The sequence below is a fragment of the Cydia splendana genome, chromosome 23 (assembly GCF_910591565.1).
Source record: "Cydia splendana chromosome 23, ilCydSple1.2, whole genome shotgun sequence".
NCBI lineage: Eukaryota > Metazoa > Arthropoda > Insecta > Lepidoptera > Tortricidae > Cydia > Cydia splendana.
The window spans coordinates 10045197-10059023 of NC_085982.1; the positions used below are offsets into that span (position 1 = coordinate 10045197).

The 13827-nt window shown below is 35.3% G+C and overlaps 1 protein-coding gene across 3 annotated transcripts in view; it reads left to right on the forward strand.

The window, feature by feature from the left end:
- The window catches only part of LOC134801868 (sperm surface protein Sp17), a 292688-nt gene that overhangs the window by 193782 nt on the left and 85079 nt on the right, over positions 1-13827 (forward strand). For all 3 annotated transcript variants that reach the window (XM_063774512.1, XM_063774513.1, XM_063774514.1), the window contains exon 3: positions 458-643. In XM_063774512.1, coding sequence (XP_063630582.1) covers positions 458-643 — 186 coding nt within the window. The remainder of the gene's footprint in view (positions 1-457; positions 644-13827) is intronic.

The window sequence follows — 13827 nt, forward strand, 5'->3', positions numbered from 1 at the left end:
TCTTAAAGATAATTGTTTTAGATAGTAGTTTTATTTTATTAATTTCTTACGGATATGATCTGTCTGCTGTAATTAGTAGCATTTCTGGTTGAAGAAACCATAATACTACTTATCTCAAAAAGGCCTCAGGTTTTTCTAGCAATTAAAGTTTTTTAGGATCTTATACTATTATATAATAGTATATTGTACAAATAGTAAACAAGCTAAGTGGTCAGTTTTATAACTTTGTAAGTTCCACCCCCGACTTATACCAATGAATTCTCGAGGCTTATGTATAAATTACAAAGTATCCCTTGTGTTATGTGTACATCAGAATTACAATATGTGTGAAGTTTTCAATTCCCATTGAATAAGCTTAAGAACTTTATCCTGGCAGAAGGGACCGTCAAAGATTTGAATAATATGTAAAACTTCTGAAAAACAATCTGATTCTAACCTATCCATTTCCTCTTTCCAGACGACAAGAGCCCCACCGAAGAGGAAGCAGCGACCAAGATCCAAGCAGCCTTCCGCGGACACCAGACCAGGAAATCCATCACCATGAAGACCAGCAAGCCCCAGCAACAACAGCAGCAGCAGCAGCAGCAGGAGCCGGAGCCCACCCGCGCCGAGTTGGAGGCGGAGTTTCGTGCTGATGACAAAGGTACTTATTTTTTCTTTATGGTATATGTCATACATTTTATCAATTGGGAACAGTTGAGGACCCAAAAAGTTGCCTTGTGGTACTCTTTACTTGAGGAATAGTAGGGTACCAAAAACGTTGCCTTGTGGTACTCTACATATGAATAAAAATAGTAATGGATGCAAAATGGTACCTTGTGGTATACTCTGTCCTTGAGGAATAATAGCGGACCCAAAACATCTTTAAGATTTCCGTTGACTGTTACTAGGTACCATTGGAAAATGCAATTATTGTTGTTTTTGAAGAAGAGTTGCGAACTCATAACTTTGCCTTGTGATATTCTATATTTGAGGTAAAGTAGCGGACATTAAACGCTACCTTGTAATACTCTCCTAATTTTCAATATCCGCACTATCTCATAAATCTGATAGAAGCTTTTAGCAGAATAATATTAACTCAATAAAAAACAATATTAATTTAAAGTTTAATAGCCGTAAAATACACCTTAATACAGGCTATATTTTCCACAAATCCGACAAAATCCTAGAAACAGGAAGCCTTTGCCTCCGAAATTTTGTAAACCTTTCTGAAGCCTTTTCTATTCGAGCTGACTCACTCTCAATTCTCAATACAATTTACAGGCTAACGCTGTTGTCGCTGTCTCAGGAGTAAACTAAGGTTACAGAGAAACAGCGTTAGGGTAAAGTAGCCAACAACAAACCACAGAATCATTGTACCTAATTTAAATAAGTCTAATAAACTAATCGCGATTAAAATTTGAGAATTAAAAAAAAAAGTCTAATAATTATATAAAAATATTTGTAACCATGCCGTAAGAAACTCAGGGGGCTAGGAAACTGTTACTCGGTTATATTTCTTTATTCCTGCACCACAGGTTTAAATCCTACAAAGGAACACTTCCGAAATAGCATTTTACGAGATTAAAAAGAGTTGAGCTAGGGGCTTGTATTTCGGGAAAATGTCAAGGATATTGCGCATTTCCTGTTTGTATTCGAAAGCTATAACGTATGTTAATACATAATGAGAGTTGAACGCTGTAATGTATGTTAATAATGAGAGTAGCTTGTGTAAGGTAGGTGTTAATTTTGTAACTACATAATACCTACACATCTTACAATTCCTTTGATTTTATTTTTTAACCCTTTAATGCGCACAGCGCAGAAATGAGCCAAAGTTAAATACCCAAGTATGTTCTTTTGTGAGGATTACAGGATTTTTTAGCATTTCATAAAACTACGTTTAAATGTTTTATGAAATACTTTGCTGTAAGTATATATCGCGGAGCATAGATAAAAAATAAACTCGTAAAATCAGACAACATTTTAAAACCAATAATATTAAAACATTTGTAGTCTTTTGAACTCAGATTTCTGGTGTTTTCACTATTTAAAGGTAAAAATTGGATTTGCAGGCATTTTCACTAAACATTTCCAAAGAATCAAAGCAAGTCTCACATTAAAAAGAATTGAACGAAAACAGCTAGAGTCGCTAAGAACCTGGGTATATTTTATTCATGAATCTTTTGTGAGATAGTTATGAAAGAGGAAAATTAAATATTACGACGGCTGAATGGATCCAGTGGGAAATAAGCCGCGGATTTGAGGGTAAAGGAGTAACTCGAATAACACGTGTTAATTAAAAAAATCTTGATACCCTGAAGAGTATCGAGATCATGCTTGTTTTCATCAATTATATTATACTAGCTTCTGCCCGCGACTTCGTTTGCTGATCAGTGATAATGGTGATTAAAAAAATATCCTATGTCCTTCCCTGGGTCTCAAACTCCATACTCCATACATATTTCATCTTCATTAGTTCAGCGGTTAAAGCGTGAAGAGGTAACGGACAAACAGACAGACAGACACACTTTCGCATTTATAATATCAGTATGGATAACTTTAAATTAGATCAAGATTTTTAGAACTGTATAAGTTATAAAACTATGAGTGAAAATCATGTTAGTTTAAATCTATATATTGCAATGAAATGTTAACATGACTTACGGCTCGATTCGGAAAATGAATTAGATTTCTACTAGACTTCAACAAGTTACGATACGGATAATTTAAAGATATTTGTAGTATAGATATGTCAAATTTGACGTTTCCGCGATTCTGGAGGTCCTCTTGAACGTATTCGACAAGTTATGACTTAGATATCCAAGTCACATCTAGTCGATACCTAATGTAGATCTAGTTGATCTCTAAATCGTCTCAAGATCTTGTGATTATCTCGAAATCCGAATAGGCTTGTTACTTCAAATTAGGTCCGGAAATACTACGGTATCCGGACCGAAGAGTGAAGATGATACGTAAAAAGGGGCCCACTGATTAACAGTCCGCCGGACGGTATCGGCCTGTCAGTTAGAACAAAATTTTGACAGTTCCGAACAACTGACAGGCCGATACCGTCCGGCGGACTGTTAATCAGTGGGCCCCAGGGAATTTCACTTGGCCTGCAACCCTTCGTTTCCCGACCTCTATACCTAGAAATATTTTAAACAATCCTCTCTCTGAGACGAGTATTTTTCCGTGTATTGAAGATGAAATAAAGATAGTCCCCGCCCTCATTATCGTTATGTTGAAAGGAAACAATTTACTCCCAATTCCCCAAATAGTTTCCGGAGGTTGAAGGACGGAATTATATCTGTATCGAACGCGATCGAGCAACTAGGCCAATTCGAACGTACAATGATATCATAATGGTATAAATTCTTAATAAGTATCTATGCAATTTTTGAGTGTTACTCTTCTAATTATTATTCTTTAGACGCTACGCCCTAACTCCAGATAACTAATCTATATCATGAGGTAACTAAACTTCCGTGAGATACAGACATATTAAATTATACGAGTACACAACACCTATTCAACATCGTTTTTCGACTTAAAATACGTGAGTGACCCGTTCTTGATATATCATGAGGTTCTTGGACATTTTTTATAAGCATTTAAAACTGGGTCTATCACGAAATCACTTTGTTAAATACCTTTATTTCCGACATTTCGACGCAGGTTTCACTGGCCGTGGCTGGTCCCGGATAACTGTACGGTTGCCATTGCCACCAGTACGTCTACCATCAGTTTTGACATTGACATATACGCTCACGTCTACGTAAGTTACTTTCTATGCATCTCGCTCGTACTCGCATATTAGTGCAAGCGAGATGTACAGAAAGTAAATTACGTAGACGTGAGCGTTATGTCAATGTTAAAACTGATGGTAGACGTACAGTTTGGCACTGACATATAAACGCTAGCGTGAACGTAACTTATCTACTTTCTATGCATCTCGCTCATATTAGTGCGAGCCAGATGTATAGAAAGTAAATTACGCAGACGTTGGCGTATAATGCCACTGACTGTGTCACTAAACACTGTCAGTGACTCATGGTACGGATCCTGATGTCTAAGCAAAATGTCAAAACACAGATATGTGTTCAAAACACGAAAGCTTTAAATGTTATAAATATCTTTATTAAGATTCTGACTTCTAGTCTTCATAAACCCCAATCAATGCAGTTCCCATAAAATATTCAGCGGCATGCATACGTAATGGCGGGCCGGTCGTGTAAAACGGCTTGCAGAGCAACGGAATTAATCAAATATTTACCAGACAAGGAAGGGCCGTGGGAATGTTCCTGGGAACGGGAACATTCCACACCGCCTTCACGATCGTCTTGGTGATTTGTATTTGACGTATGACTTAGGCAAAAAATGGAACCCTTATAGGATCACTCGTGCGTCTGTCTGTCTGTCCAACCATGTCCCCCCCCCCCTTATCTCCAAAACTACTGGGTTCAAAATTTTGAATAGCTACTTGCATATATAATACAATGGTGTTTTACAACTTATACTCGTGCAAAATATTATTGCATGCGATAGTACCTTATCAAATCAAATGATATAAAAGAACGTAAATGAGGTCCAGTTATTAAGCAAAAAACATTAATAACCCCGTTCTGACTCACCTGACCCAGTTTCCCTATTAAGTTCCTCAATATTTTTCTTGAATCGGGAACATTCCCAAAAACGGTACATCACTACTCCCCTATAGTACGCTGGTGCGGAAAAATCAAGATTTACGGACGGTATCCGACTTTTTAACTGATTTCGGGAAAAGAACGTTTTCTTTTCTTTTATCAGTTTTTTCTGAATTCGTCGGAACCTTGAATTGAACTTCTATATTATTAGCTAAATGTTGAAACATACAGGAATATGGCTAATAAAGTTTCAACACAAGTTTAACGTTTAGTTCTGAACTAAGTATATAATAATATACTGGTAAATCTAGTTCAAAAACGTAACTTCGTATCCCGCAGCCGTTGTGGTTTAGGTAACTTTTAGTGAGCTTAAATGGTTGCTGATGTTTCAAAATTATTACCTTATTATGAGGTTTCTAGTTAAAATTAGCTTTAGACAATTCGTGGAAATCAATAATGATAAAATAATGCTACACGAAATCTTCGTCTTCTTCATGAAAGCTTGTAGAAATGAAATAAAATGGAACTAAAAGCAAGACATGTGGCAGCACCAGTTGATTTGTCACAGTCATTACTTTGTGGGATTTTTGTAACTATGTTTTTTTTATATTTCGATGTTAAACTGTTGTTGTAAATGGAATTTAGTAGATCTAGATCGGTTGGTATGACTCGAGTTCTTAATGGCGTAGTGCTGTAAATATAGAATCGTGGGTAATGCTGTCGAAGGCCTTTGTAAAGTCAAAAAGGCTAAATCCAGGGGTCTATTGTAATCATGGTACTTTTCTATGATCTGATTTAGCGTGTGTTAAACTAGTTTTTTGTTTTGTATGTTTCCTATGTATATAGGTAAGTATATATGCATTTATCTATATAAGTATATCGTCGCCTAGCACCCATAGTACAAGCTTTGCTTAGTCTGGGCTAGGTTGATCTGTGTAAGATGTCCCCAAATATGTATTTATTTATTTATTAGTTTTTTCTCGAAAAAATTAAATAGTAATTATCTTAACTTTATATTGATGTACATAAATAGGCATCGATGTACAATTATTTGGTCTAATTGATCATAAAGTTTTGAGGTTACTTAAAAATATCCAAGTTATATGTTTTTAGCTTATTCCTAACTTAAACATAATATGTAATATGGATATTTTAAGGACTTTTACAAAAGCAAGGTCGCGGGCAAATTCTACCAAAAATTTCTAACCGGAACCATCTTCCAGAAGAAAATGGTTAATCTTCGATAACCCCGGAAACCCTTAAACGAGGCACTTAGCGTAATGGGGCGGGTGATGACGTCATCTGTCAAAACGACAGAGCTATGTATTTATCATTATTCATTGCTATATTTCGTTTTTTTTAGCATTAGAAATAAGGTAAACAATCTTGACGTGTCTTTTAATTGAAAACCATATTTTAAAAATAAGTTACGGCAAATATATAACAATTATGAATCTAATACGATCATTTATATTCTTCTGCTTTCATAAGTAATAGTTATTGATTTTTAAAAAGCGTTATTCAATTAAAAGACTTGTCAAGATCGCTTACCTTCTTTGAAGTTCTTTCTAATGCTAAAAAAAACGAACTATAAGATGACCCGAAAATGTTTGTAGTTAAGGCTGCATTATTTCAGGAGTCCGATAACTAATTAATAACAAGAATTGGCCTGATGACAAATTTTGAAATCCCTTTTAATATTATCGGTACACTTGTATTGGTTCCGAAAAACACAATATTTCAGCTATACCTACTCATAAGATTTAACATAAATAATTGCATTTTATTATAGCTAGTTTAAACCTCGCGCGAAAACGCCTCGCGCGCCATTTGTGACGTCATAAATTATGGTGGTAGACATTGTTTACATACTTACAGTTACGAATTTCCCTTGAATCCGAATGATATTGTTAATTTAGCACCATAATTATATTACGATTAGGGGTGATAAATACATTACAAAAATTGTTCACAATAAGTCATTTTATACAAAGACTCTCACACGGTTGCAATTTAAGATGAATTATTTAGATACATGTAAATTTTGAGTGAAAATCACCGAGCGCCGGGTTTACTTTTTAATTTTTAATTTTTTCTAGTTACGACAACCAACATGGCAATGATAGTTCCATTCAGCCAAAAAATTTAAAAAGTTTTTTTGTGAAATATCGTATTATTTAGCGTTTTATTTATATAATAACAAATAAATATTTACTTTATATCATGTAATAATATTTTTTGGACGTAATAAATGTTTAGTGGCGAAATAATATTTTTTTTGAACTTCCAAACTCTTTGGTGAGGACGTAATGGATTCAATGAGGTTGTCTATGTTGCTCTAAGAAATATGTCATACATTGATGACGTCAATTCTTAGCTCGCTTCTGATTCGCGTTTCAGTCAAAATGGCCGATTAGAGAATTTTGCAGTTTTATTTTATTGAATATATTAATAATCCTAATGTTTATACTGAGATTGGGCCATTTTTTAGAATCGTATTTACGTATATGTTTCTTTGAAACCATTATTTCCTTGATTCTTTGTTACTGTCATCAGGCCAATTGAAGATTGTTTCATTGTTTTCGAAAACAAACGAAAGTCACCCCAATGTATTTATACAACGAGGTTCCAATTATAAATAGGGAAACTATGTATGGTGGGCCTTACGAGGGTATATCAGCTGTCAAATCAGTGATCAAGCGTGTGAGCAGTCTGGTGGTAAGATGATAATGCAGTCTATGGAGGCTGGCGTCTCTGGCGATGTAACTGACGCTTTATAGGTAAACATAAATCTATTCAATATAAGGGTAAAAAAACAATGTTCAATCATGTCTTTACTAAAGTGTCATTCTATCGAACTTGCTAACTATGTAAACAAAAGTCACTAGTAAATTCATCATTCTTTGACAATTTCAATATGGCGGTTTGTTTACATCATGAATCTAGTATTTTAACTGGATAAGGCATGATGGGTGGGGGAAATGAGCGAACGGGATAGTCTTATGTATCTTTCAGTAGGAGTAGCAGCGAAAGCGCTATTATTGTTTGTCCTTGTCACAGTCTCACAATTTTTTTTATTCCCTACCTTAAATTAGTATGGGTTATGGTGGACAACAAATAAATTCGACCAATCATAGTGTCGCATTGCCTATGTTTTGTCCCTCACGGAGGCACGCGTATACCACTTCCTACGTAGGATCCTACCTTCTATGGTTTACATAGTTAGCAAGTTCCATAGAATGACACTTTATATGTGTTACCTAGAAAAAACAAAAGAATTGCTCCAAATTTCATTACAGAGACAAATAGGCTCCAAAGACAGCGAAAGACAGAATTAGGGCAATATCGATCCTAACCTAAGTGACATTCGAGCTTCCTAAAACCTTTTTGTCATTACATTTTTGGAGCAAGGCAAATCGCATGCAAGCTAGGTACATGATCTGTCTGTTTGCTGCCGATTGCATTGCTACCGCAAATATCAACTAATATAACTAACCCCCTTTATTCCTTACCCTTCCGCTAAACAAGTCCAAGAATAAACAATGGTTTGAAACCCTTTGAAGGTCCAGTCTCATCCTTAACCACTTCAAAGTAAACAGACTAAGCTTTAGGTCTAGGCTATAGTGATTGAACAAGCGATTCTTTATTTTTCCAAGCAGTTGCAGGAATATGACAAGGACAGGACCCTTATTTTCAGTATCCTTCGGGATTAAGTAGACGAATATTTTAATTATTCGTTACATAACTATCACCACACACAGAGTTAATATTGGGTACTCAGTGAAATTTACTATAGGTAGTTCGTTTTTTTAGCATTAGAAAGAAGGTAAGCGATCTTGACATGTCTTTTAATTGAAAAACGCTTTTTAAAAATCAGTGACTATTATACTTATGAAAGCAGAAGAATATAAATGATCGTATTAGATTCATAATTGTTACATATTTGCCGTGACTTATTTTTAAAGCGTGTTTTTCAATAAAAAGACACATCAAGATTGTTTACCTTATTTCTAATGCTAAAAAAAATAAACTATAATCCTTAACCACTTCAAAGTAAACATACTAAGCTTTAGGTCTAGGCTATAGTGATTGAAGAAGCGATTCTTTATTTTTCTTAACGGCATGGAAAGTAGGTACTGTCATTATATGATTCTAAAATATACAAGGGGAGACATAAAGACAGAAAATTAGAAGGAAACAAAATATATGGCACACCGCGCGATACATGCGACGGAAGATGTACAAGCGGGTTATTAAAATAATTTTACCTAAAATGTAATGATATTCTGTAAATGTTTTCATGTATAAAATAATAATGTGTGCTGTAATAGATATAATGTGTTGACATGTAAAATACTTCTATTTTATCAATAAAAGTTTTGATTGATTTGATTGATTGATTGATTACATTTTATCTCAATTATTTACTCTGGAAATATACTTATATTTAAAATGTCGCCTGTCAGATCCCAAAAGCTGTATCAATACCTAGATATTTTACACAAAAATTATACTACTATGGTGTATAGCGTAACAATATACAACTGAAAATTTTAGATATTTTTCGAGTATAGTTATCCCCTGATTAAAATCTGTAAAAATTCAATATAAAAACTGTAATTTTGCGTTAGCCCTCTCTTAAATGTCTTCTTAAAATTATTGAATCATTGTATTGCATGAACATGTTACTTAATAGCTACGTATAGGATAGGTATTTAAAAAAAAGCAAAAACGATAGAAAACGTTTATTAGCAGACATCGTAAATTTTATAGCATTTTAGGTACAGCGGAGTGGTGTTAACGGAATTGGTATAGATAGATAATTCCAACTGAAATGGTAAATTAAGGTTAATATTAACGTAATTAAAGCTAATTAATCATTAGGGTTGAAATTGTTTATACCAATTCCGTTAACACCACTCCGCTGCACCGAAATTGCTATAAAATTTACGATGTCTGTTTATTAGTACATTAGCTTAACGCTGTACGCTCCGCTCATCGCTTCGCTCGAACACTATATCCTCACTCTTTCCGCTAGTTACCAACAAAAATAACGTTATAGTCTTGTCCATCCCTTTACCCCGAAATCGGATCAGGCCGCAAATTAAATCCGAACTTGATATTCAATATGCATTACAAATTTAATAATAGGTTATTTGTATATATTTTATATTTAAAGTTAACGCTCGGATTTAGATATCAATCAACTACATATATTGATTTGCAAAAATACAGTAAGATGTTATATTTTCGACTCCTGAACCGAGATTCTTAGCCACAGCCGTTCGCTACCTCGAGGCTATAGTCGCTCCGTGCACTATTAGTACTGATTAGGGTTTGCACGACGGATCCAAAATGTATGGAAAGATCCGCGGATCCGGATCCAGATCCGGATAATTTCATACATTTCGGATCCGGATTGCAAACCCTAGTACTGATTATAATAATATTATTTATGTTCTTACTTACTGTTTTTGTTAATAATTTATTATAGTTAGTATAATTCAATTTCATGCTTATATTACTATGTGTTATGTTTGGTGTACTTACAGTAGTAAGTGAAATTATACACCAAAATATACAATAAAATAAAAATATTTTTACAGTAGAAACAATGTACCTGAATTTACATGATGTACCTGATCAGACTACGAGAGAGCAGAACAAAAAGAGATATATATCTCAAGTATTTTAAACAACATTACTTTCTTCTCAACCAGAAACGTCACTTTTGACACTGATAGATCGATTGCGAAAATTGGCACCTCTTGATTTTATCAGTCACGATTAGGGTTTGCACGACAGATCCGAAATGTATGGGAAGATCCGCGGATCCGGATCCATATCCGGATAATTTCATATATTTCGGATCCGGATTGCAAACCCTAGTCACGATGGAATGAAGTAGACTGGGCGCGCCAATTTCCTTGAATTTTATTTTTGTCCAATTTATATTCAAATTGGGCGTAAAATGTAGCGTGGACGGGGTTTTAGAACAGAAAAAACCGGCAAAGTGCGAGTCGGACTCGCGCACGAAAGGTTCCGTACCATTACACAAAAATCGGCAAAAAAATCACGTTTGTTGTATAGGAGCCCCACTTAAATATTTATTGTGTTTTTAGTATTTATTTGTTGTTATAGCGGCAACAGAGATACATCATCTGCGAAAATTTCAACTGCCTAGCTATCACGGTTCATGAGATTCAGCCTGGTGACAGACATACAGATAGACGGACAACGGAGTCTTACTAATAAGGTCCCGTTTTTACCCTTTGGGTACGGAACCCTAAAAAGACAGCTTTATTAGAATTTGTACGAGGCTTTAAAAAAAAGGTTCTTCTTAATGAGGTGATTATCCGCTAAGCGCCTTCGTCCTTATTAGTTACATCGCTGTAAAGGTCGGAAATAATCAATATGTTTATAAATAGACACAGGTCAGTTAAGCTGGGTACACATATGCGTGAGAAACCGCAACGTTATTATATTTGCTAAAAAAATGAGATTAATTAATTAATTAAAAGTGGAAAAAATCACTGTCTTGGGCATAGCATAGAGTAATAGAAGTAAAGAAAGAGTGCTAACTCCATACATCAGTTTTCTTTCCAAAACGCGCGTTATTTCGTAGTCGACATCTAGCGTCAAGTAGTGGAACTATCAGTATTCAGTACCCCTACTTGACACCAGGTGTCACAAGTGTAGCTACTGACGAAAAATGTACTACTCTTTCTTTACTTATATTACTCTATGGTCTTAGGTGAGACTTGAACCTAGCCCGGTGCACTTCCATCTGAGCTCCACCAAGACCATACCCAATACAGCGAATATTTCCACCATTAATGAGCCATAGAGCGTCTAGTGGTGCAGGGTAGAGCAAACGGAACAAGACCGCGTAAAAGGTCACCTATGCGATGGACTGATCAAATGAAATCTGCCATGGAAAGACCCCTGAACGCATTTGCCAGAATGACCTCCAACAGCGGAAAATGGCGAGAAATCGTACAGCGAGCAACATCTGTGCCTGATGTCAGCTGTTGAACACGACACTCTGCAAAGAGTATAACGACTAAGAAGAAGAATGAGCCTTAGGCAGGCCCTAGCGAAGTTTAGTGTTAAGTCTCACCCAGGACAGTGAATTTTCCACTTTTAATTTATTTTTTAGCTAAATAGCATCGTTCGCATACGTTTCTGGATGATACAAAATGAATTGAGATTAAGTAAGTTTTGATTCCGGGGACAGGAGATAAAACATAAAATTCGATTATATTTTTGTGTAAAAAGAGAGATTTTAATCCATGTTCTGCTTTAGCCTTCAAAAACCGTTGACTCATGTCTATACCCAGCTTTAGCGTAATGTGTAAGCCATTGGTTTAATTAACCCTTTTATAGAATAGGGGTAGCATGTCTATACCCAGCTTTAGGGTAATGTGTAATGCTTTTATAGAATGGGGGTGGGTCGGTTATTAATTGGTGTGGCGAGGTTTGCAAGCTATTTAGCTTGGTAGTATGATGAAAAGAAATATCAGTTAATTTTCCTGTTTTAGGGGCTCTCCCACGCCAATGACCTTCGATTTGAATCCCTTAGTTTTCTAATGTTTTTTGTAGCTTATCATATTACCAGCAACGGCTTTAAGCAATATAGTATCTCGTGTTTACTTCAAAGTACATTGTCTTCGAGATATTTGGCATCAAAGTTGAACAATTTAAGGCCAAAAACTGATTTTCTGGCCATAAATTTTGTGTTAATTAGTTTAAAATTAAAATCTTAGACACGTTTTTCGAGACGTCAAAGACGAACCCAAATATGTAGATTTCGTATATGTCAGATCCTTCACAGCAATCTAATTACGAAAAAAGTGTTAATTTAGACAATGTTTAAAAAAAACATACTAAAATAAGTATTAATTTCTTTCAAAATCCGGTAGACAAAAATCGAGATAAAAAATTTAAGAACCGATAGCCGTTTGTCTTATAATTCTACCTGTAGTGCAAATGCAGGAGATACGATTCAGAACTTGACAAAAATCGATGAAAACCTCGGGTAGCTTAAGTTCAGCCAGAACCGCTCTCTAACATGTGTCTAACTACATTCACACGGAAATTATAATGTTGTTCTAAAAGGTCGCAAGTGGTATACTGTAAAACATTATACAGGGTTACTTTTTTACCGGTACAATAAATTTTACCACATCATTGGTATCGATAATAGATCACATTGCACAAATAAATTTTTTTTTTTTTTTTATTTCGCATCAATTAATTTATCCTTCACCAATTTAGTAACTTCTGGTTGCACTAATTACAAGGTGTCAACGGTATGAGGTAAAAGGGGCGGGGCGGGGCGAGCGGCCGGCGGCGCACGATTTGACAACTGTTGGAGACTAAGAACGCAACCTCATTAGATAGGTTTTATTTTTCTGTTCTTACTGACATGTGTTGTCACGTCACTTCTTGATTTCCTTCAAAAATACGTTTGTGTTATTTGTTCCCGTTTTATTTAACTCTCACTTATCTTACAAATAACCATCAACAACAAAGCATCCGGGAAACTGCGAATGCAAAGTGCAACCCTTTGACCGATAAGACAGTGCGTTTGACGAAATTAAACGTGAAAATTACTTGGAAAGAATCGAAGCAAACGTACAAAAACGGGCACGGCTTTTTTTACAAAACCACGGACAGCATTTTGAACATTTACTTAAGTATGTGAATTAGTACGAGAAATGGACTCCATTAATTAGGTATGTAGGGTAGATTTCAATCATTGTACATAGTTGATTCCAATTTTTTAAATACGCCTCAATGAAAAATGTTGCAGACTTACTTCGTAATTTTATCAGCTTTCGAGACCTTTTGTCATACTTCACACAAAGCAACATCTTCATTTTGACGGTCCTAAGCCCGTGCAAGTATGAAGGAAGAATTGGGATCAAGTAGTATTTTTTTATGTCAATACGTGTGCCGCCGCCGCTCGCTAAATCGCGCGCGATGACGTAAACAAACAGTTGCCAGTTCGTGCGTTTGCTAATTGATGCGTAAGGCATCCACATTTTCTAGTACTTTAGCGGATAAGTTCGGGCATTGGTATTTTTGTTTTTTTGTTCCCAAATAGTAGTAACAAAGAATGCTGGTATTTTTTATTGTTGGCAACAATTACGTATGTTGATTTATTGTACTGGTAAAAAAGTAACCCTGTATATTGAAT